The sequence below is a fragment of the Ursus arctos genome, unplaced genomic scaffold (genome assembly GCF_023065955.2).
Source record: "Ursus arctos isolate Adak ecotype North America unplaced genomic scaffold, UrsArc2.0 scaffold_9, whole genome shotgun sequence".
NCBI lineage: Eukaryota > Metazoa > Chordata > Mammalia > Carnivora > Ursidae > Ursus > Ursus arctos.
In genome coordinates this window covers 28,621,502-28,647,104 of record NW_026623111.1, presented here as the reverse complement: position 1 = coordinate 28,647,104, position 25,603 = coordinate 28,621,502, and the positions used below count along the sequence as shown (strand labels likewise).

General features: G+C 36.1%; 1 protein-coding gene across 2 annotated transcripts in view; it reads left to right on the top strand.

Annotated features, from left to right (window-relative positions):
* Nucleotides 1–25,603, top strand: part of ARAP2 (ArfGAP with RhoGAP domain, ankyrin repeat and PH domain 2) — a 179,286-nt gene that overhangs the window by 107,557 nt on the left and 46,126 nt on the right. Inside the window, exons 20-26 of one of the 2 annotated variants that reach the window (XM_044387654.3) lie at nt 2,647–2,810; nt 7,548–7,760; nt 11,073–11,178; nt 16,394–16,541; nt 17,986–18,054; nt 20,546–20,620; nt 23,722–23,839. In XM_044387654.3, coding sequence (XP_044243589.2) covers nt 2,647–2,810; nt 7,548–7,760; nt 11,073–11,178; nt 16,394–16,541; nt 17,986–18,054; nt 20,546–20,620; nt 23,722–23,839 — 893 coding nt within the window. The remainder of the gene's footprint in view (nt 1–2,646; nt 2,811–7,547; nt 7,761–11,072; nt 11,179–16,393; nt 16,542–17,985; nt 18,055–20,545; nt 20,621–23,721; nt 23,840–25,603) is intronic. The other variant, XM_057309690.1, reaches the window with a different exon arrangement.

Genomic DNA, 25,603 nt, shown 5'->3' with positions numbered 1-25,603 from the left:
AACATTTAGTTCATTTACATTTGACGTAGTTATTGATAGATATAAACTTATTGCCATTGTGTTGATTATTTTCTTTTGTTGTAGTTTTTCTGTTCCTTTCTTCTGCTGCTGCTCTCTTCCCTTATGATTTGGTGACATTTGGTCCCTAGTGTTAAGTTTGTATTCCTTTTATTCATTTTTTTGGTGCAGCTTTTATAGATACTTGGTTTTGGGTTTCCATGAGGTTCATTTGTAATATTCTAAGTGTAGAGTAGTTTGCTTTAAGGTAATGGTTACGTGCAAGCATTTTCTAAAAGCACTACATTTTAACTGCCCACCGCCCCCCGCCACCTTTTCTGTTTTTGACATCACAGTTTACACATTATTATCTTGTGTGTTCTTTGACTCATTATGTAATCCTAGATGATTTTACTACTTTTGTCTTTTTTTTTTAAAGATTTTATTTATTTATTTGACAGAGAGAGAGCCAATGAGAGAGAGAACACAGGCAGGGGGAGTGGGAGAGGAATTAGCAGGCTCCCAGCAGAGGAGCCTGATGTGGGGCTTGATCCCAGGACTCTGGGATCATGCCCTGAGCCTAAGGCAGACGCTTAATGACTGGGCCACCCAGGTGCCACCATCCCTTCACTTTCAATCTGTAGGTGTCCTTAAGTCTAAAATGAGTCTCTTGTAGACAGCATAATGATGGGTCTTTTTTTTTTTTTTTAATTCATTCTGACACCCTATGTCTTTGGATTAGAGCATTTAGTCCGTTCACATTTAAAGGAATTATTGATAGATATGTATTTATTGCCATTTTATTATGTGTTTTTTTGTTTCTGGAGATTTTCTCAGATCCTTTATTATCTTTGTCACTTTTGGTCTTTCCTTTCCACTCAAAGAATCCCCTTTAATATTTCTTGCAAAGCTGGTTTAGTGGTATGACCATTACTTTGAACTCTTTATCTGTTAGATTGCTTATCTCTGTTTTGTTTAGTTGTTTTTCTGAGATTTTGTTTTGTTCTTTCATTAGGAACATAGTCCCCTGTCTCCCTAGTTTGCCTCTCTGTTTCTGTGTATTAGGTAGATCAGTTATGTCTCTCAGTCTTGAGGTTAGTTTTGCGTATTGGATCATTCTGGCAGTCCTGAGGAGTGGAGATTAGAGAGGCGGAGAAGTGGGAAAGGAAGTTTATTAGGAGGCATTTTAGCGACCTTAAGGAGCAGTGTGAAGACCTGAAATCAAAAAATGTCGAATGAAGAGGAAGCAGAGTAAATATATTCAGGAGCAAGAATCAACAGAATTTATGTGGCAGTGATGGGGTTGGAGGTGGGGAGGCAGGAACCAATTTAAAATTAAGTCATCCTGGGATGCCTGGGTGGCTCAAGGTTATGAGATTGAGCCCTGTGTTGAACATGCTGGTCGTGGAGTCTGTTTAAGATTCTCTCACCCTCCTGGGGCGCCTGGGTAGTGCAGTCGTTAAGCGTCTGCCTTAGGCTCAGGGTGTGATCCCGGTGTTCTGGGATCGATCCCCGCATCAGGCTCCTCCGCTGGGAGCCTGCTTCTTCCTCTCCCACTCCCCCTGCTTTTGTTCCCTCTCTCACTGGCTGTCTCTCTGTCAAATAAATAAATAAAATCTTAAAAAAAAAAAAAAAAAGATTCTTTCACCTTCCTGACCCAGTGTGTGTCTCTAAAGAAAAAATAAAAAGAAAAGAAAAAAAATTAAATTAATCCTAAATTTCTGGTGGGATAAGTGGAGAATTTTAATACCACTTTGGTATGAGAAAGGAGGAAGTTTTGAGGTAATTGTGGCACACTAAGATGATTATTAATCCAAAAATTAATATTAATTAGTATTATGGTTTATTACTAAGTTACTAATATTGCCTTCACTGAGTGTTGAGGTAGGTACTATTATTACCCTCATTTTGCTACTGATGAAACTGAGGCCCAAAGAGGGTTGATCACTTGTCCCAGGTCACAAAGGAAGTAAGTGCAGAGTGAAAATTTGAAGTGGGAGGTGATTACATTTTCCACTCTCTTGACTGCTTTATGCTCATGCTTTTCAATCACATGGAGATCTGATCTGTGAGATAAAATTATCACCTGGAGATGGGGATTTGGGAGTTACCACCTTGCCGTGAGGGACGAAACCACTAGCCTGAATGAATGACATGTCTCTGCAGAGTTCTTGGAGTTCATGGGAGTGCACTGAGGTTCAAAAAGAGGAAGTGAGCTGGTGTAGAAATCGAGTGACCAGAAAGATAGGAGGAAAAGCCAGAAAGAATTGTATTGCAAAAGACAAAATGTATTTTTTTTTCTTAAATTATAGGCAGTTCTAAAAATCTTGAAAAATGTAGCCACAAAATCCAGTCACCCATGTTGCTGGCTAGAGTAGTTTCAGTTCAGTTATTCAGAAACAAAATAGAAGGGGTCAGGAAATGAAGGGAGGTGAGACCATGAATTCAGAGAACTGTACTTCCTGGAGAGATGTGACTGCACAGGCAAAAGAGAGATCGAATGGAAACTAGTGGTAGACGGAGCGTTTTTCTTCTCATGGATGAGACGGGATCACATGTATATGGATTTATGGATAATCTGTCTAGAAGTAAGAATTAAAAAAAAAATGCCACCCAAATTATAATATGAAATGCTTTTAAACTTTACAGAACATTATACATCCATGGGCATACCAAGTTGGATTTCACAGTCTGGCATACCGCAATTGAGAAAGCAGCAGGTACAGATGGTAATGCATTGCAGGATCAGCAGCTCAGCAAAAATGACGTTCCCATCATTGTGAACAGCTGTATAGCATTTGTTACACAGTATGGTAAGTATCACAGAGTTTTTATTCAACCCCCAGAACTCATAGTATCATTCTTAGAGTTTTTAAGTGGTACCTCCATTGGACTGCATTAGCGCTCTTTATATTTTTAAGTACATCCGTGAAAAATAAAAATGTAGTCACTGTTCACCCAAATGCCATTCCTTCTCCCAATAAAACTCAAATTACATAATGCACTTTTACTATTTTCTTCTTTCACATGCATAAAAATTTTAAATGCCATATTGAAAGAATCAGTGTTGTAAAATGTATATTAGAAATAGGTTGAAGACTATATTTTTCAGAGGTTACAAGCCTACAGTACAGTCTAGGGGAAGGCAAAGGGTTGCCCCATACGCATGTTTTTGGAAGTGGTAAACTGTGGGACAACATGTAAAATAATTTATTTTTTTGGTGCCATACATTCAAAGTATGTGTGTGCATTGTATTCATTCAACATGCTCTTGTTCACATGTTTACATTAAGAATCATGGTTATCGTCATAGTTTTGACTTAATTTTAACAGGCATTTTTATGAATAGCTTGCAAGTAAAAAACAGTTGGTTGACACGTACATGGTCTAGCTTCATTTTAATTTAATATGCTATGATAGTATTTTAGATGTGCCTGAAAAGTAAATAAAGTATGCCTTGATTCTTTGGGTTTACTTTCAAATTACTTTGAATTCCTCAAATTCTTTCTTTCTGTTATGTATTTCCTTAATACTCTAAAAAGTAGAAATTTGTTAACTATATTTTAAAATAAAAAATTTAAACTAAAAATTATATTAGAAAAATTTTAATGTGTAAAAATAATATAAAAATATAAATATATATTAAAATACATAATTAACTACCTGTTAATCTGTAGATAAGTGCCATTGATTTAGATTGCAAATGTGGAAAAGTAAAATGATTGATCTTATATTTTGAAAGGCAATTAAGTTTTATTTTTGTTCTCTCAATATTAGAAGTGTCCTTGGTGTTTTTAATTTGAAAAGAAGGTGGAATCAGTGAGAGAGCTGCTATAAAACATTGTGTTATTAGTTTGTTAGACATTATTTATTGTTTCTTGTGTGCCAGCCATTGATCTTGGTACTGGAAATACAGCAGGGGGAGTAAAAAGTTAAAGACACAGCCATGAATCATGGGTTTCAGTATGAGAACTGACAATAAACTGATATGAGCAAAATGTCAAAAATAACAAAGGCTACGAAGAAAATAATTTTTAGAAACTAAATTTATAATAGGTGTATATTAATCTGTTTTCTTCTGGGGAGAGTGCCATTTTAAGTATTTTGCTTACTTCACATGTAATCCAAGTACAGTTATCATTGATATTCAGATTCAGTGTTTGAATTATAGATGTTTGAATTATAGATCTACTGTAAATATGTATGTAATCACATTATGTGGCTATTACTCTATGAAGTTCCTGCCTATGATAGTATGTCTGTATTTTCCTAATCAGCGGTAATCATCCATTTATTTGAAAATGGGGGAGGAGGAAGGTTATCGTCATGTATTAGTCATTCCTTATTAGCGCACTTGAATTTCGTAGGTGTAAAGGAATTACACATATATTATGTTTTAGCAAGAGCATAACCTCATTGGGAATTTTCACATCATATTAGTTTCATAATGGCATAGGGGCCTTCTAAAGCTGAGAAATGATTAAAATAACTCTACTAGCTCCAGTGTATCCAATTTAATGTTTCTCTAGGGAAATCAGAAGTTTCTTTGTGGTGTTTCTTTGAATTTAAAATCATTAAGCATTAGATTGTTTTCAACCAAATTTCATACATTAAAACTACTTTGTAACTCTGGCACAAGGTACATTAACTTGCATATTAAAGTAATAAAGCCAATGAAAGACTCTTTATGTTTTGTTTTGTTCCTAATGAGCAGAGCATGGGGAAAACCCAATGTTACCAGCATATATAGAGGGAAGATATCCTTTACACTTAGAAAATGCCCAGTGATTAATAGAATGCAGGTGGCTGACTCAGAGCTTTTACAGCTGCAATTATCTTGAACTTCCTGACCTTTGTATTAAAATCTGAAGGCCGGGGGCACCTGGGTGACTCAGTCGGTTAAGCGTTTGCCTTCAGCTCAGGTCATGATCCCAGGGTCCTGGGATCGAGCCCTGCATCAGGCTCCTTGCTCTGTGGGGAGCCTGCTTCTCCTTCTCTCCCACTTGTGCTTTCTACCTCTGTCTCTCAAATAAATAAAATCTTTAAAATAAATAAGTAAATAAAATCTGGAGACCAATTTTTTGTGCTCAATGTCAAGATTTGAACTTGACCAAGGTCACAGATTTTTTAGAGTTTTAATTTTTGTAATGAGTTATAGTAGTTTGGGGGGATATTATTTTAATTTATGTAAACCAAATTGTTTAAATTCACATGCAGTTAACTTATTTGAGGACTAGCTACTAGAAATTCACTCAGCTGGGAACATAATATCTCAAAAACTTAGTCACAATTTTTTCGTTTTTGTAGAAGTTGCTTATTCTTGCATTAAATAATCATTTATTGAATGTTTACTAAGTTCTAGTCATAGTGTAGTTGACTCTACACAGAAAGTGAGACATGATCCTTGCCTTCTAAGTTTTCACAGATTTTGGAATCAAAGACAAACAACTGGGCAGTTATACCTCAACTGCACAAAATTCTGTGGTAGAGTTTCAGGGGTCGGCACAGGGTGAATTTCACCCAGAGTGGGGTTGGTCATAGAGAGATCCATGGGTGTGTTGTGGTACCTACCATGATTAAGAGAAAACAGGAGCTTGTTAGGAGAAGAAGGGAATAGGGATTCTAGGAGGAGGAACAGTGTGCACCCATGTATCATGAGGAAAGTTGTCTTTTGAGGGAACTTTGTGTAGTTAAATCCGGCCAGAGCTTAGTGTTGGAAGAACAAGAGATAAGAGGCAGGAGGGTTAAGCTTTTTCGTGTAGAGCCTTAAGTATTGTAATATATACTCAAACTTGCCCTCTAGGCAGTGGGAAAATGGTATGCAGATTTTTAAACCTGTTGGTAACACCAGCAGACCTGTATCTCAGATCAAGCTGTTACCAGTGTGGAGGCGGACTGGAGGGTTGCCCAAGAATAGGGGAGGCGTGTTGTGAAAATGTAGTGAGGAATCGGAGGGCAAAAAATAACAGTACATGGGATGGAAAAAAGGGACCGTTTTGAGAGTAAGGTTTTGATGAAAAATATATGTGACATTTGTTTTAATTTTAATTTAATTTGTTTCCGTTTTGATATTGTAAACAAGAAAGAAAAGTTCTGACTTACAAAGGGCAGGGGAGAAGGCACTGCCATGTGTTGAGATATAGGAACAAGATAATATATTGGGACTGGGTGTGACATAGCAAATGGGGCAGGAGACTTAATTCCTCAGATTATTTTGATTTGTCCATGACAATAGTGTATGTGCATTGCAGGTATATTATAAAATATCTGTATGTTGAAGTGTGTGTGTGTGTGTGTTTGACATCTTAGAAATGAAAACCTGGGTGAAAATGTGTACATAGTAGTTGAAGTGATAAAGTTGGATGGGTTTACCCAGAGAATTTTGTGGAGGAGTCAGGAAAAGAAGAGACTTGAGGATGGATTTCTGGAATCATTAGTAAATACTAGATGGTAGTATATCTAGAGAACTGGAGGAGTCATCATAGAGAAAGGCGGGGAAAGATATGGCATCATAATGTCATGAAAGCCATGAAATTAAAAAGAATTTTATCAGGGATTCGTTTGGAGTGTCGAACACTGAAGGGGATTCTCATTGGATAAAAACAAAAAAGCACCTAGAAAATAGGATGTCATTAGTATTCTTGATGGAGATGATCCCAGTAGAGTGGGGATTGGGCACAGAAGCAAGATTGTGGCTCAAGGATGAACAGGGGGAGGAGATGGTGGGAAGAATAAATATAGGAAATTTCATCGAGGTTTTGGAAGGAGGAGAGACCAGAGACCTGGAAGAGAGAGCAAGGGAGGATTTAAAACATTTTTGTTTGTATCATCATTACTGTCACTCCTCTTTACCCCTCTTTCTCTTACTAACCACTGCTCCACCCCTTAGTTTATGTGGGGCACTTGATGAATCAATAACTTTGAAAAAGGAGATGACCCTTGGGGCACCTGGGTGTCTCAGTTGGTTAAGTGCCTTGATTTCATCTCAGGTCATGATCTCAGGGTCATGAGATCAAGCCTCACGTTGGCGCTGTGCTTGGCTCTGTGGAGCCTGCTTGAGATTCTCTCTCCCCCTCTCCTTTTGCCCCTCCCCCCCCCAAAAGGACATGACCCAACTCTTCATCTAGAAGAAGGTGAAAATGTGAAACAGAAATTAATATACAAATGTGAGCGCAGAGGGTTAAGAAAAATTACACCAGAGAGCCTCACTTTTATTGATGAAATTGGAGAAAAGAAAGTGAAAAAACAAAAGTGAAGATAGGGCACCTATGGTAAAAGAATATTTGAAGATACCATGAAAAACTGGGGGAAGGGCTGACCATGGGCTTGCTAACAGCTGAGGCTGAAATAGTTTATTCATCAGGTTACATTTTAAATACTAAAATTAGTGGGTGGGGGAGTCTTTTTTCCTCATGCATGTTTCTATTAACTCTTGGATAACGATTTTGTCTTGCTCAGTATCCCAACACAAAATTTTTCTATTCCTAAGATATAAAAGTGGATTTTGATTTTTGACTTTTTTCGTATATCTTTTTTTTTTTTTAACAAAGGTTTAGGGTGCAAATACATCTATCAAAAGAATGGTGATCCTTTGCACATAAGTGAACTCCTGGAGAGTTTCAAAAAGGATGCAAGAAGCTTTAAATTGAGAGCTGGAAAACATCAGCTTGAAGATGTGACAGGCGTGTTGAAAAATTTTCTCTCTGACATTGACGATGCACTTCTTACTAAGGAGCTCTATCCATATTGGATCTCTGCTTTAGGTAATACATATAATATAGAACAATAAATGCTTGACTTCTAGTTTGACAATTGTATTTTTAAATCTTTGATAATCTGAAATTTTAATTGAAAGGAACAATGCACATAATGGCTTAGAACAGAAATTGTGTAAACATCAATAGTTGTTTATATCTGCCTCAAAAGAAATTTATAGTAATGCTGTTAATTTCTCATTAAGATTAAAATGAAAGGTGTAATATAAGATTGGTTTTATACCATTTCCCCATTGGCTCTTTGCCTCCATCATTTATTCTACCTGTGTATGGGTACATAACAATATTTTTTTAAACTCTTTCTTTCTTTATTTCCTTCATTAATTAAAAAAGAAAAAAAAAAGCTTTGCTACACTGTAAGAGAACCTATTTAAGAAATGACCTTAGAAAAGTAGTTTATTAAATCACTTATTGGGTTAAATTGATTCAGTAAAACCTACATTTACATCTATTAATTCAAAATAACTCCTTGTACAGAAACATTACAAAAATGAAGACTTTTAAATGTAAACATTACTTTTAATCCCATTTTTCTAATAGAACGATTTTCATTTTTATATATTTTATAGTCTTTGTCTCCACACCTGTAATTTATATATAATCCTTGTTTTATTGACAAACCACAAACATTTCTCATATCTACAGTATTTTCGAAATCATTTTCAATCTTCATTTTTTCAATTTAAAAAGATTTGTCATTGAATTTTTAACCATAATTTACTAATATATTTCTCATTCGAACATTTAATCTGTTTCAAGATTTTTTGCAAAAGTGAACTTTGAATTTGACTATATGATATTCCTCTGTTGAGAAATAGGCTTTTTCAGTGAAAGTATTTGTTTAATCTCAAATATAAATATGATATTTTAAGGGATTAATGTGGAAATGATGTCATAAAACATCCACAGGTTGAAAAATTATCCCAAGAATGACCCATATTACCGTCAGCAAGAAGGGAGTGGGATTGTTATTAAAATAAAGCTTTTCACAATTTAACACCAATTCAGAAGTCTTTTATTTGCCTCCTGATATCTCTCAAATCAATAGGTTCAACTCTAATCAAAGAGAGAGTTGATTGTGTAATTATATAGGATATAAAATACAGAATTAGATAATCTATCTCTTTAAGCCCAATTATCTTGCCACCCTCATTTTTGTTTCAAAAAGATTTTACTGTAATTTGTAACTATGAAATTATTTATAGCATCTCGATAAAGGCTTATAATTTGTCTTTGTTGTAAAATCAGTTATCAAAAATTTGAGGCAAATATACTTTTGCTGAATTATCAGGTTCTATGACAAATATGTCTTTAATGTTGTTGGTCTACCAGGAGGCGGTAGTTGGTAGATAGCACGTGTCAAAGATGATTGTGTTCACCTTTTACTTACATGTAAATTCTTCGAGAATTTACTTGGAGAAGGTTTTGGATACTAGGTCAGATAGCCTTAAAGTCGTTTGCTTTTAGATCCAGCAGTGCCCTATGTTGGATCTGACAAGAATAAACTGGAACTTTCTGGGTGACCTCATAGGAGAGCTCTCTTGGGTCCTGTGCACTGAGGCAAAGAATGCCTTACAGTGTCATACCAACTATTTATATGATATATGATCTCTTCTTCTAAGAACACCATTAAATTGTCTGAAGTCTGTGGCTAGCTGAACAGTTCCTTGTATTTTCTATATGACCTGAAATCTATCTTAAGTTTTACTTTCAAATTGCTTAAGTCCTACTTTGAAAATATCATCTATTTTATTCTTATTAGATTGGTGAAAATATGCTGTACTAGCATGACTTCTTATTATAAGTGTGGTAGAATTAATTACATTTTATTAAATAAATACCATTACAGTTAGAATCTGGATGAGAAGAGGGTAAATGTTTGGATTGTACTAGAGATGACTGATAATTCTTCACTCACTTCCGGTATAGTCCTTTGAATATCCTTTGGGTGTGTTGCCCTCTTGCTTTTAGAGAGTCATCTACTAGCACACTTAAGTCAATATGATCATGTTTACTTTCATAGACCCTACGTGCAGGCTAAATCAGTACAAAAGAGCTATTAGTCAGTTTTGAATAGGAGTGTACTTCAAAAATGGGCCACAGAGTTTCTTACCTCCCCAGGGATCCTAATGCCCTTTTACAAGTGACCGTGTACTTTTAAAGAATCATTAATGTGCTGCTGGCTTTCTGTGAATAGAATAGGTAGGGCTGGGGCGCCTGGGTGGCACAGCGGTTAAGCGTCTGCCTTCGGCTCAGGGCGTGATCCCGGCGTTATGGGATCGAGCCCCACATCAGGCTCCTCCGCTAGGAGCCTGCTTCTTCCTCTCCCACTCCCCTTGCTTGTGTTCCCTCTCTCGCTGGCTGTCTCTATCTCTGTCGAATAAATAAAATCTTAAAAAAAAAAAAGAATAGGTAGGGCTAAGAAGAAAATGAAAAAGTCTTGTTTCCAAAGGTAGTTGGGAATTGCAAGGGAATATATAACTGCAATCCCCTTAAGTTACAAAGTCAGCACAAGCTATTTATTTGAAGAATGGCCTTTCATTTCCTGTATGAGCTAGTAGGTCAGGTCAGACCACCACTATGCATCTTGTAGAGTCTAGAACTTTGGGGGTTCCTGGGTCTAGTTTCTCCAAGTATTTGACCTCTGGGGTTAGAAGAGGGAAGCATAATTCCTTTTCATCCTCCTCTCCATAACAGAGGGTCCATCCTTCTCTAAGTCTGTGTCGTAGTTATCAAGCCTGCACATGACTTCTTCCATTGCCCTCTTCCCTTTTCCAAGGAGTTGGAAGTGCCAGGGTTGGTAAAAGGCCCTATACCTGGATCTGCGGGGTAATACAGTTCATAGCTTTGGGATGGCTCATAGTTTTGGTAAAATTTTTGTGATTTCACAAAGAAAAAAAAAATCAGAAATGTCATTTTCAGATAACAGATAGTGAAATCTTTCCATAGCCAAAAAAAGTACTTTTGGTTTATCTCTCAATGTGTACTCCAGTTTGAATTATTAATCGAATATATTCCTATTAGTTGAAGTTCAGTAGTTCATAAAGTGGAAGATAAGATGCAGACCTGGGTTTTGAAAGTGCTTCATTTTTAATTAGAAAGTATTAGAACTATAGCTTATTACCATGTAATGTTGATGTAAATGCTTTTCCAGAAATAAAGAAGTTTGAATGTTTATGCTATTGAAACTCAATTAGATCATAATGAACACTGTTTTAAAATACTGTTAAAACGCAAATTTGTAGTACAGACTATTAGTTTAGGCCTAATACTGTGTTTTGTTTTGTTTTTAACCTCTAGATACTCAGGATGACAAGGAAAGAATTAAAAAGTATGGAGCATTTATACGTACTCTTCCAGGGGTCAACCGAGCAACTTTGGCAGCAGTAATTGAACACCTTTACAGGTGGGTGGCTTCATGATCTTTCCTAGACATTTCAGACGTGGCATTCAGTAAGTCATTATTTCTTAAATTGAAAGTAGTGTAGCAAACTTTCTATATGGGACTGTGAATTTCCAATCATATCTTAAAAATGGTTTCAATCTACCAAAAAACTACTAAAACTGATAAATGTATTCAGTGAGGTCGTAGGATACAAAATGAATATGTAGAAATCTGTTGCATTTCTAGAGACTAATAATGAAGTAACAGAAAGAGAAATTAAGAAAATAATTCCATTTATAATTGCACCAAAAATAATAAAATACTTAGGAATAAACTTAACCAGTGAAGTGAAAGATTTGTACTCCAAAAACTATAAAACACTGATGAAAGAAACTGAAGATGACAGAAATAAGTGGAAATACATACTGTGTTCAAAGATTGGAAGAATTAAATTGTTAAAATGTCCATACTATCTAAAGCAATCTATAGATTTAATGAAATTCCTTTCAAAATACCAGTGGAATTTTTTACAGAATTAGAACCAAGTAATCCTAGAATTTGCATGGAACCACAAAAGGTCCCAAATAGCCAAAGCAATCTTGAGAAATAGCAGCAAAGCTGGGAGTACCACAATCCTAGATTTAAGATACACTACAAAGCTCTAGTGATCAAAACAGTATGATGGTGGCACAAAGATAGACACATAGAGCAATGGAACAGAGTAGAGAGTCTAGAAATAAACTCATGCTTACATGGTTAATTTATGACAAAGGAGACAAGAATATACAATAGGGAAAAGAGAGTCTAACAAGTGGTGCTAGGAAAACCAAACAGCCACATGCAAGAGACAGAAACTGGACCACTTTCTATACACAAAACACAAACTGAAATGGATTAAATACCTAAATGTGAGACTTTAACAATAAAAATCCTAGAATAGGACATAAACAGTAATTTCTTTGACATTGACCTTAGAAAATTCTTTCTAGATTTCTCCTTGAGCAAGAGAAGCAAAAGCAAAAATGAGCTATTGGGACTACACCAAAATAAAATGCTTTTGCACAGTGAAGGAAACCATCAACAAAACAAGGCAGCCTACTGAATAGGGGAAGATATTTACCAATGATATATCCAATAAAGGGTTAATATTCAAAGTATATAAAGAACTTCTACAGGTCAATGACAGAGAAACATATAATGTGATTAAAAATGGGCGGAGGACCCGAATAGACATTTCTCCAAAGAAGTAAGTGAGATAGCCAACAGACACATGAAAAGATGCTCAACATCACTTATCATCAGGGAAACGCAAATCAAAACTACCTTGAGATATCACCTTATGCCAGTCAGAATGGCTAGTATCAAAAAGGCAGGAAATAATAAGTGTTGGCAAGGATATGGAGAAAAGGGACCCCTCATGCACTGTTGATGGGAATGTGAAATAGTGTAGCCACTATGGGAACAGTATGGCTGTTCCTCAAAACATTAAAAATAGAACTACCATGTAATCTAGTAATTCCACTACTGGGTATTTACTCAAAGTAAAAGCACTAATTGCATGGTGCACTGGGTGTTATACACAACTAATGAATCATCGAGCCTTACATCGAAAACCGGGGATGTACTGTATGGTGACTAACATAATATAATAAAAAATCATTATTAAAAAAAAAAAAAAAAGAAAAAAAGAAACTCATTTTAGAGGGAAGCTGGAAAAGAGAAGGAGGTACAGAGACCAGGATTCTCTAGCAGGAGTCTGTCTGTGAGGATAGTATTTTTCATGGTGGACCCTACAAAAACTTTAATTCTTCTTTATGAATTTTTATCTAACTGATCATTCTAACATTTTAGTGTCAGACTGTTGATCAGAGGAGAAAATTTTAAAAATCAAAAATATTTTCTATGTCAGGGTTTGTAGTTTGGTCCATTTGGGAGGATAGGAAGAATATAGTAGTTGTTTGAGAAGTGAGATCTCTGAAGGATGAGGAATGTTTGAAAAAAAAACCTTTTCCATTAAAATGAAAGGTTGGTTTGTTTTGCTACCAGCAAGAATTACTACAGAATTTTAGTAAGTGTAAATATGACTTAAGGAATATCATTGTAGCTACAATCCTTCCTGCATGGATGCAGGACTCTTTTGAATGAATTTTGGTGAAGCTTATTTCTACTAAAATTACCTTATTTGCAGTCTACACTCAGAAATTCTTCACAATTTCTTTTCTCGTTATTTTTCTTTTCCCACTACCACTTCTCATGCATGGAAACTCCATTACTGTAAAACTGATTTTCTTATGACACCATACAAGTATTGTGTATATGTTGTATAGTCCTATCTCTAAGGAGACATTGGAATAGATTTTTCTTCAAATATTTTAATGTATGACCAGGCTGGTATATTTATTAATATTTTAAACATTGAGTTGTACATAATTTTCCTTAAAATCTATTGATCGAGAGAGGGGGGCACACACTCTTGAGAGGCAAGAGGGGTGAGGGGGAGAGAGAGGGAAAATCCCAAGCAGACTCCCTCCTGAGTGCAGAACCTGATGTGGGCCTTGATCACACAATCCTGAGATCATGACCTGAGCCCAAATCAAGAGTCAGATACTTAACCACCTGAGCCACCCAGGTGGTTAAGAAGCTTTAAAATTCTTTATTCAGATTTGAATTTGAGATAATGAGTTCCTGTCCTTCCCCCTCCCTCCTTTTCTTCAACTGACATATATTTCAACTGACATATATTTTAGTTCCTATTATGTACACAACAGAACCTATTAAGATACCATGTGAATAGAAACATTTGATAATAATACATGAAGACAAAAAGCCTTAAAGTCCACTGTTCCCAAACTGAGCATCCGGACGTCTAAGTGAATGCACAGGGGTGCTGCAGGGCATTTTATATTTCTTAGGGAAACACAGCAATATTGGGACAGCTTTGAATATAAAGAATTTTAGCATGGGCAGAAGGATTGAGTGATTTGTCCAGGGGATGCTTCACATCTAAAGGGGTGTGTGAGCTGGGTGTGAAAGAAAGACAAGTACAAAAAATGAGGATATTTTCTGGGAAACAGGTGTGCTAGGGGATGAGCTGGTTGGTAGTTGGCTGCAGGTGATTGTGAAAGGCTCAGATGGTCATATAAAAACATTTAGATTTTATTCCTTTAGGTAATAAAGAGTGACTGATCAAATCTGCTTTAGGACAATAACCCATGAATGGGATTGATTGGGAAGAGATAAGAATAGATGCAGAGAAACTAATCAAGAAACCATTTCCTTGGGCTTCTAATGAGAAGACCTTAGTGAGAAGAGACTCAGTGGGCTGAATAGGAACTCTTGGGAATGATAGCCTGTGGGGCAGAGAAATAAAGGAAGGAAAGGAAAAAACTATAGTGTGGAAATGGAAGAGGAGAGAGGGGAAGAGTGGCAAAGGAGGACGCTATGGCAGAAGGAAGCCTCACAAAAGGTGGGAACGTGTGATAGAGCTGTCAGAAGTTTGAGAGGTCGATTTGGATAAGGTCAGGTTGATTTAGCATTTAATTCCATCCCTGCCCCAGATAACAGATCGCTTCCTCCATGACTAACGTTTACTTAATTCCATTCACCCGATATTTATTACACACTCCAGTGTGATTAAAGCAAGAGTCCCTGACAGGGAGATGCTACAATTCTATAGTAACACAGGCAGACCTGCAGATAAATTTTCCAGATGTTTATAATTTCGTGTGATAAAAGTACAGCAGTGGTTTTGAGAGGGATGTCTACAATTATTATACCCTCCTCTATTAACTTGCAATTCCTTTTCATCTTATAAATCACGTATGATGATTACACTAGCTCTGTCTCTGCTATGCAATTTGGCATTTTATTGTGAGTTTCTTACATCATCATGTATATATTCCTGTCACCTTTTACTCTTTTTTGTAACTGCTAGAATCTCTGCTGTTTATAGACCGGTATACCTAACTTAGTTTTGTTTTATTCCTTTGATACAGCTGGTCTCCCTTTTTTAGTATGTATTTTAAAATTTATAAATGTAAGTAAGCATTCGAGCAGGGTCCTGTTATATATAGTTAGTGACAAATAGCGTCAACAGATACTTCCATGGGTATCACTTTAAGTTATCATCTGTGCATTTTTATCGATGTAAATTTCCTTTTATTGGGGTGACACGTGTAATATTTTTGAAATCACTTTGCACTTAAAATTTGTGAATATAGTTGACCCTTGAACAATGTAGGATTTAGGGGCACTGCTCCCCCACACAGTTGAAAATCCACGTTTAACTTTTGACTCCCCCTCCCCCACTTGACTTCTAATAGCCCACTGTTGACCAGAAGCCTTACCAATTATATATAGTCAGTTAACGTGTATTGTGTTTGTTATACGTACATATTATATACTATACTCTTGAAGTAAGCTAGAGAAAATCATAAAGAAAATATATTTATAGTACTGTACTGTATATATGGAAAAGAATCCACATGTAAGTGGACCCACACAGTTCATACTGTGTTGTTCAAAGGTCACCTGTACTTTAAGTGCTCTTTGTTAAGTCCCAAATATTGCAGCCGACCCATGGGGAGAGTTGACCACTCTGTTTGTGTCTGTTCATTGTAAAAGACCATTCTTAGTTATAGCCAAGAAAGTATAATTGTATTTTTAAATTAAGTGTTTGCTTTTTGAGAGATAATATCCAGTTTTGAACAGCCATAAGAACATGCTGCCAAGTATTTTCTCACCTGAATAGCCCTTCCTGGAAAACTCAGCTCAGCCTTGAACTTTGAATGTGGAACTCTCTCCTAAATGCCTCCCTCTTCACTTTTCTTGCCTTGTTTCCTGCTTACCTACTGCCCCCTATTCCCTCTTTCATTTATGCTGCAGTCCCTCTAGTCCTTTTCCGCTATTGCGCAAGCACATCTTTATTCCTTGGCCTCGGGTTACGCCATTATCTGGAATTATTTGGATATGGTCGTCCCTTCTCCAATCAACAAACAAGTACCGCTTTGTAACTTGTAGTCGTATCTTCTTTTAGTTTCTTCTTATGTTCTTAACTAGACTGTAAACTACTTGGAAAAAAGAACTGTGCATTTTTCTTTAAATCATCACCATACCTGTTATATCAGAGACCTTCAATATGGGTGTGTTAAATAGTAATAAATGGGTATTATGACTAAAGTTCTATGAAATTTTCAAATAGAAGTGTGTGGTAATGAGCTATGCTTTTCTCTAACAGGGTTCAGAAATGCTCAGAAATCAATCACATGAATGCGCATAATTTGGCCTTGGTCTTTTCATCCTGTTTGTTTCAAACTAAGGGACAAACTAGTGAAGAAGTGAATGTAATCGAGGACTTAATTAATAATTATGTTGAAATATTTGAGGTAAATATTTTATATCCTGCCCTTGTTAAAATAGTTTTGATATTACTGTTGACAAATTAAAAAATACATTTTAGGATGTTTATCATCAAGTCTTTATGAATATCTAAAAATAAAGGATAGTTATATGATTTTTAATACTTTAGACACAACTAGCCTTTTAAGCTATAGCCATTCATTTAAATTTGGCTGCTTTGAAAGCCATCTGGTGTCTTTTGGACAGAATATTTCTATTTATGGTGTTTCTGTGGCTTTTTTTCTTTGTCAGTATGTGTACGCAGTAAGTATGTCTACTCAGACGTGTGAAATTATCAGTTTCGCAAATTTGGTAATAAATACCAGGAGGGTAAATTCTGCAATTGAATGCATCTTTGTGTTTTCTTTTAGTTGTGTCTGAATTAGAAGTGAAAAACCTGTGGTTTTTTACTAAGTCATTTGTCCTAATTATTTGACTTCCAATTTGCTGTTCAATGAAGTCAGTATATTCATGTTTCATCAGAAAACTGTCAGAATAAGTAAAAATAGAGGAAATAAGCCCAGGATTTGAATATGGGGGGAGAATATAAGGGCTCTGAGTCAAAGGTCCAGTTCCATCACTTACTTACCACTGGCATGGCTGCCATTTAACCCTTTGAGGGCACTCTGTTAAACGGTGGTGTATAAGACTTCTTGTTTTCCAGGGTTATGGATATGTTAGTTGAAATCAAGTGGGTTAATGTAATAGGTTATTATACGTAGACTTCTTACATTCTTAAGGTAAGTGATCACAAGATTCCTTAGCCAAGGGAAAGAAACTCTATTTTAATAAAATAAAAACACACAGTTTGTATCTTAATTTATATAGGAACGGACACCAAAATTGTTGGATTCTCTTTGCTCTTTGATCTCTATTTTCTTTGTATATGTGTCCACTGTTTTTGATCAACAGCAGCTTTGCAATAATTCTGATGCTGAGAAATTAAAGAATTAGGAAAAAAATAATGTGTGGCTTTATGTGCTCTCTTTATTTTCTATTTTTATACTGTTACATGAATAAATAAATGGTTATCTTCGTAGTTTTGCTAACTCCAACTTTAAGTGGTGGAAATTTCTTATGCGCTTAATGAGCATTTCAATTTGAGACATGAGTGTTATCTCTCAACCCACATAAACTCTAGCAAATCATTCGTCAGCCCCTTTGCTTATTAAGTTGCTTAGTGATACAGCTTCCATTGATGGAATCCACAGCTTGAAGTGATGTCATCATAAAATGCTCTGAACTTTATGAGGCTCTGTCATGTTGGCTTTATTTCTGCCCTAGCTGTGTGGGCCCGTGCTAATGATTAAGATGGACATTCTCATTTATTTTTAAAAATTGTTGGTCTTTAAATTCCTGAAGAGTTATGTGAGGATGAGTACCATCACTCCTTGTATTTTATTAGAATGTCCCAAATTATATTTTAAACAGGTTAAAGAAGACCAAGTCAAACAAATGGACATAGAAAATAGCTTTATTACCAAGTGGAAAGACACTCAAGTGAGTAGTATTAGTTAGATCTCCAAAGAATTTTAAAAAAAATTAAAACAACAAAAAACAAAAACTTCTATTGTAAGTAAAGATGTTTGTTGTATTTATTTTCAAATTCCTATTTGAAGCAAAGTAAGAGTAACGGGAAAAAACCTAGATAAAATAGTTGCGTGTTTCTGCAGCATGATGCTTATATGCAAAATGCCAAAGTATGTTAATGTAAATTTTTCAAAATACAGAGGGAAAAATCATTATTAATCTTATTAATGCCCTTTATAAAATCAATTTTTACTTACAAATGCGCTATTAAAAATGCCAGTGGATTTCAAAGGAAGCATTTAAAGCCAAAGAGATACTAGAGTAAATTGAAAATTCAGCTCTATAATGATTCTTTCCATTATGATTTTGAAAATATAAATTATTTCTTCTGTGCTTTTGCTCTGCGTGCTCTCGGATGATTATATGAGTGGAATGTTTCTAATGTCATCTTTGTCACATATGCTGATTGATGTCTTAAATTGACTATTTTCTAAATCCTTTGCTTTCCTCGGTTGTGCTACATGGCATTTGTGTGTTCAGATTGCACTGCAGTTTTCCAGTGTACCTTTCCTTGTTTGACGAACATTCACTGGACTTTCTTAAAATTCATATTTAATCTTCCTGTAATCACTTTGAATTGTAGTGGATTCAGGATACCAATGTAAATAGTATCAATGGGGCATATGTATTCTGTTTATAGGTATACTCAGAGAATGAGGCAAATGCTTCCTTATTAGTCAAACCCTAAATTTACCCACTCTTGAAATATTAGAGAAGTCATTGGAGCTACCATTCCACAGGAAGGGGGGGAGGGAGTCTTCCATTCTAGTGCCCAAGATCCCTGAGTACTAGTACTGTGATAGAGTACTTACCTAAGAAAGCATCTCCTCCACTTTCACCCTAAGTAATTAATGCAGCCTCCAGAGGCATTAACTACCACACTAAAAAATCTGGCTTGTTATCAGTTCTCTTGATTTATTGCTTTTTGGAGGAGTTTCAGTCATGATGTAAAGGGTTGTATGAGCCCAAGGGATAATCTGTGTTGTTATTAGATAAAGTATAAATGTCCTTCTCCATTTTTATCTTTTATATTCATACTACAATAATGAGTCTTGGCTGCTTTTTAATTAAGTATAAGTCAGTAAGTAGAAGAAAAGAACTGAATATGAAATAGAGTAATTGGACCAGAAAAGTAGAAGACTTTGAGAAACCTGTTCTTTTGCTTGCGTTTTTCTCTTAATCCATTGAAAACTCTGCTATGGCGTATTTTTCTGACAGCCTCCGTGCCTTTTCCCTGTTTGAATTTCTTAGCTCTTCTTGTTTTGGCTTCTCTCTCTGAGTCCTTTGTGTTTGCGTTTTTAATTTTTTAAATGTGTCCTTCCTGGAGAGTTGTTTATGCAAACACAGTGAAAAGTAGAAATGTCAACTGTATCTTTTCTTCCCTCGAATTTTTGTGTAGCTTCGAAAGTGAGGAAGAAAAATTGGAAATAGGCTTTTCTAAGTCTGTAGTGCCAGAATAATTAAGAACACTTCCTCGAAGTACATTTTCAATGTTTTCCTCACTCATTTCTTCATCAGGTTTTATTTTTAGTCAAATTTAACTTCAGAATGATTGTTTCTCCAATACGATCATATTTGTTTAAATTGGGAGATAATATTTCTAAGTGGTTACATAACTTACGGCAATTTCTGAAAAAAGCTGATACTCAAAATATTTTTCATAGATTCATTTGGTTTTTCATTACCCTTTTCCACATTATACTGTCGATCTCCATAGTGATATCTTACGGCTTTTATTTTCTGGATTGTCTCTTTTTCACTTAATATGTCTCCTGGGATGTAATAGTGACCCAAATATTGGAACACTAACTGGTTGGCTGAAGAGAATTAAAATAAAAACTTTTTTTTTCCATCTACCTTATTCTATCACTTCCTTTTTTTTTTTTCCTTCGCTAAATATATTTTCTCTAGTTTTAATATAGCTCCAACCTAATTCATCCTCAAATTTCTATTTTTGGACATTTCTCTTTGAAAATATAGCAACACCTTTTTTCCCTTGTAATTATTGGTATTATACCCACACTGTAGCTTAGGTCACAGCTACATATGGATCATTTTCACTTCTTATTTCGTTTATCCTATTAACATACATGACGATGACTCTTACAACTTCGTTGTTGGAAGTCCACATATGCCCGTAGTAACCAGTTTCATTATTTTATTAAGAATATAAGAGTATTTCAGGACATTAAACTCTTGATTAAGAGATGGAAAAAAAAAAAAGTTGCACTGTGATTACATCATTTGTGTAGATTCCTTGTCAACCGCATCTGGAAAATGGGTATCATCATGCTATCGACAGGCTCATTTCACTATTACGAAATATTTAGGAATAGGGCTAGGACTTGGTGTCTTAAGTGTCATACTTCTATTTGTTGTTTTCGTATCTGCCCCATTCTAGGTTTCCCAGGCTGGAGATTTGTTAATTGAAGTGTATGTAGAAAGGAAGGAACCTGACTGCAGTATTATAATTCGGGTAAGTCCTGAAGATGGATGTAAAGAGTATTTTTGGAAGTTGCAAGTATAATATGCATTAATTTCTGTATCTTGAATTTTCCATTATTTCTTGTATTTTATTTTACCTGTCTAGTTCAAACAATGACTAATAGGATTGACTTTTTATCCCAAAATCCTCCAGGAATTCCATGTTTTAGTCGTTTGGAAAGAGAACATCTTAGATGCTTTAGGTTATGGTTAGGATTTTCTGTAGGTTCTAGAAAATAACCTGAGCTCAAATACGTGTTCCTCCCCTTCATAGCATCTTAACATCAGCTAAGTTAGCTTACTCTGAGTCGCAAGTGTCTCCCCTGTAAAATGAGGAAAATTAGAGTATTTACATCATATCATTGATGCAAGTCCTCAATAGGATACTGCCTGTAAAACACTTAGTAAATTGCTTGGCACGTAAGTGTTTAATAAATAATCAATACTACTAGTCCTATATTATTTTTATTATTTATTAATAGTCTCCCACTCTTGTATTCTAGACTGACTTCCTATCTTCCAATTTACTTGAATACTGGACAACTCTTCTCTTTTTTGAGAATACGAATCTTTTTTTTTTCACCCTGAATTAAAGGTATCCTTGTGCTGCCATATTCTGTATTTCGTCTGCCGTAGGGAGAGTAACAGTGACAATTCAGATTCCTACCCAGTTAAGATGACATTCTCTGTATGAGGAAGATACTCTGCCATCTGAAGTCCAAGATTTAAATAGAATCTTATATATTTCTGGACTTGAGTTTTGTTAACTACATTGTAATTATTCGTTTATATTTTTTAATGATTTCATATTGTGTCTCTGTGGCACTGGTTAACTCACTTAGAACATGAAATGAACTACTACAATCCTAAGTCCCTAAGAGGCAGGAGCCTTGCCAGTCCTTGGCCACATCAAATTTCTTGTGCGGATTATGGTACGTCCATAATAGGGGACACAAGGAAGTAGTACAGATCATCACGAGTTCATCACTAAAGCTGGAAGAGGCATGCAAAGCACGGGACGCAAAGCACGGGACGCAGCTCCACCTACAGACACTCTTCAGTAGCTCCTTTAAATTTTGTCTCACTGATAAGACCATAACACAAGTTCTGACAACTGAGCAAAATTCTTATTTTAGGCGTATGACACGTTTCACCTACAACAACTCCAAATTCTCTTTAAAAACAACAAAAGCTATGTAAAAACAATCATTATCATTTGTTTCATGCTGAAGACTTTAGAAGACTCTTCAGTTATGTTTATTTCAGCCGGTCATTACCTCAGCCCCAGGAGGTAGGCGCCACAAGTACTGTCTCAAGTTTACATGAATACAAACTGGGAATTAAAAGTATTAAGGCATAAGAACTAGGAATATCGGTAGGGGAAGAAAGGGATAAAGAAAGGGGGGGTAATCAGAAGGGGGAATGAACCATGAGAGACTATGGACTCTGAGAAACAAACTGAGGGCCTCAGAGGGGAGGGGGTGGGGGAATGGGATAGGCTGGTGTTGGGTAGTAAGGAGGGCACGTACTGCATGGTGCACTGGGTGTTATGCACAACTAATGAAGCATCGAACTTTACAGCGGATACCGGGATGTACTGTATGGTGACTAACATAATATAATAAAAAATCATTAAATTAAAAAAAAATGTATTAAGGCCAGAGCACATACCTTGATCATCATATTCCTAACCTGATGACCATCATACTGATTTGTATATTCCTTGGAGTAAAAACTTCCAAAGCGTGCTTTGTGTAGTTCTAGTGGTTCCGGGGGGTTTCCTGTCCTTGGGAGTCTTCTGGGACAAGGAATAGAGTTCCGGTTTTCCATTCCTATGTCACCCTGAGGCACCCCCTGCTGACTCCTTCACAGTTTGGTTTCTCAGTAATATATTCTTTTAAGAAAGAGTTAGGCTTCTTTAAAAAAAAATGTTAAAGCCATTCAGGTGAACAGCATCATTGAAATGATTCACCCAGGTTTCAACTACTTAAAGTTTTCAAATTTTCCCAGATAGTGAGGTTTTTTATTCTTTTAAGATTATATTTCATTGGGCTTTTAAAAATAGAAACCAGTGGACTTTATTATATCGTTCATATATTCCGAAGAAAGCTATACATTTCACAAAGTCCAGAAGAGAGACCATAGGAGTTATCTATAACAAAATGTGTTTTATGTTACTTACATATGTGCGATATGCTTATGATCAGTGCTGGACAGGAGAAATGGTAATGAGCACATTCCTTTTTGAAGAAATCTTCAAATGGGTACATACTTTACTGAAAATGTGCAAACTAGGTTGCAGTTGCAGTATCCTAATATTTAAAACATCTTCTGTTTAACATTATAACTAAATTCATATTGAAGACAGCCAGCTTGCTTTGTCCAGTATGCATTTAAGATTGGCAAAAACAAAAACAAGAAGAAACAAATCAAAAATCCCAAAAGTCCCTGAAGAAGATGATGTGCTTATGCCATGGCCTGAGGCTTTGGGCCTCTCGTGGAGCTGGCCCCAAGGCTGGCACTGCACACTCTGCCCTCTGCCCTGAAATCCTGGCTCCAGCTTGCTTTGGTATCCCACCATCTGTCACTTGGCACAGCAGGGCACACCCCAGACCACTAAAACCCTGGGGCTTTTTGGCATGGTAGACAGCAGTCGATTGTGTGTAATTCAGGGCCCAGACTGAATAAACCAAACCGCTTTGAACTCTTGATTATGGAACTGACGAGTGAAAATTTTTAGTCCTGGAATACCATTGGATTCACTGTTTGGTGAAGGTCTTTCTATGTATGACGAGGTACTTTCTTCCCTCCTTGAGTGATCTAATTGCTCAGTAAGTGAGGAAAAAATATATATTCTTCCTGATTATGTCTATATTGTAATATCTTTCTGTACTCACATTAAAATGTATTGCAGTTTATGGAGAAGATCAGAACAGGCTGTTTTTTCTTGTGCTTAGAGAAGCTAAGTAAGCATACTAAGTAAGAAACTTGGAGCGTCGTTAAGTTGGTAGATGGGGTGAGCGCCATTGGCCTTGTCATTAGGTGACTTCTGTGTCTGACATACATTCTGAAGAAATGTTGCCTCTCTTCTAGATATCTCCTGTGATGGAAGCAGAGGAATTAACTAATGATATATTAGCAATAAAGAATATAATTCCTACAAAAGGTGATATCTGGGCCACATTTGAAGTCATTGAAAATGAAGAGCTAGGTAAGTGATTTTCATGCTAGGATTCTCAAATTCCTTGTAGTGTGAAGAAGTACTATTTTTTGACAAGTCATTACAAACATGTTTTTTAAAGATTAACATCTCATTTTGAATTCCCTTCTACCTCAGTGCATGTGTTAACATGTTATTGCCACTTGAGGTTGCCTTCCTATGATTTTACTCATCTTGATAATTATTTTATTGACTATAAAAACGTAGTGCCAAGCCTTAGGCATCTATGTTGCTGCTTTAGGAAATAGGCCTTTGTTTATAAGGACAAGCAATTTGATTTGTAACCATATTCTAAGTGGCCACCCACCTTATTCCTATATACCACTCTTTTAACAAAAACAAAAAATGTTGATTTAAAAGATTACTGTTTAAAAAATTTGTTTTAAGCCTAATGGAAGCTTAGTTTTTGGCTTTTTCCCTGTCCTCTGTCTTTAGTGGAGTGGATCAGATATTTTGTCATCTTTTATCTCAGAGGCGGAAGGATGAAGAGAGCGTTTAAGACACCCTGACTACCCCAGTAGTCAAATGCTGAATAAGCTTTACATTCTAATGACATCATTTGGCTGTAAAGACCTCTAGGAAAAAAAAAAAAAAAAAAAAAAAAAGATGCAGAATGTCTTTGTACCTTGACCATCTGTCTAGCTGATACCTACTAAGGTCTTGGGACCCTTTCAAGTATAGTTGTCAAACTGCCAAAAGTAAAATCTTGCCACCTGCAAGCTGAAGATAAAAATTAAAATTCAACATTGAAATACCCCATCGTGTATTATTAGGAGTGTTGGAGTCAATGTTAGAATGAAATGGGACGTCGGATACTTTGTCTTTCATTAGTTCATCTTGATGTTTTCATATCTTTCTTTATATTGTGCATGATTCTTTAAAAATCTAATTTGTATTAAAATAAAGTTTTTAATATTCATTGTCAAGAGTCCGTGACTCCCAGGCTTTGGTGTTGGTTCACACTGTGTCTCCCCATACTCAGTCACCCCATTTACAGGAGGTGGTCTAGCGGAAGGTCACTGTGATCCCCCCCAGCCTCCAAGTCCAGTTGATTTGCTTCAGGCTTGACTTGCCCTTTCTGCAGAGTTTATTGTTACTGACCACGCCCTTTCCTTTTGAAGGTCTTCACTCTTTGTGACACTGCCTGGATGCTCCTCCTGGCTCTCTAATAGTTTTATCTCATGTGTCAATTCTATTTCTGTGTATCCCCTAAGTGGTAGGTTTCTGCTGACCCAGTCTCCTTTGCCGTCTTTTCTCATTGTACATGTTCGTTATAGATAATCCCTTCCTTCTTTGTGCTTGCCTAACCCGCACGAGCTGGTGTTTCCCGGTGCCTCTTTACCCTCCCCCATCTGGCCCACCAGTTGACTTCCTTTAAAATCCATACTTAGGGTTCCTTTGCACTGTGTCTTGTCTTATAGTGCCTATCACAGGGATATATATTCATCTCTTGAGAGCTCCTTGGAAGGAAGGGGGAACTTCCTTTTTTTGTAATCTCTAGTGCCCCCGGCATAGCGCATTTGGCATAGTTGCCAGACACTTAAAGGCTACTGAATAAGGGAAGCACAATTTTCTCATTACTATAGGTATGCAGATGGTGCAGTCTTTTGATTTTGGTTGTTGTTTCCTTTTAAGGAAAGGAGGTAGGTTACTAGCTTCTTCATATTTGTGAGGAAAAGATAACTGTATTACTGCCAAAAATATCTTTCTAAATTATAAATAAGATCATATTGTTCCACCCTTTCAAACCCTTTC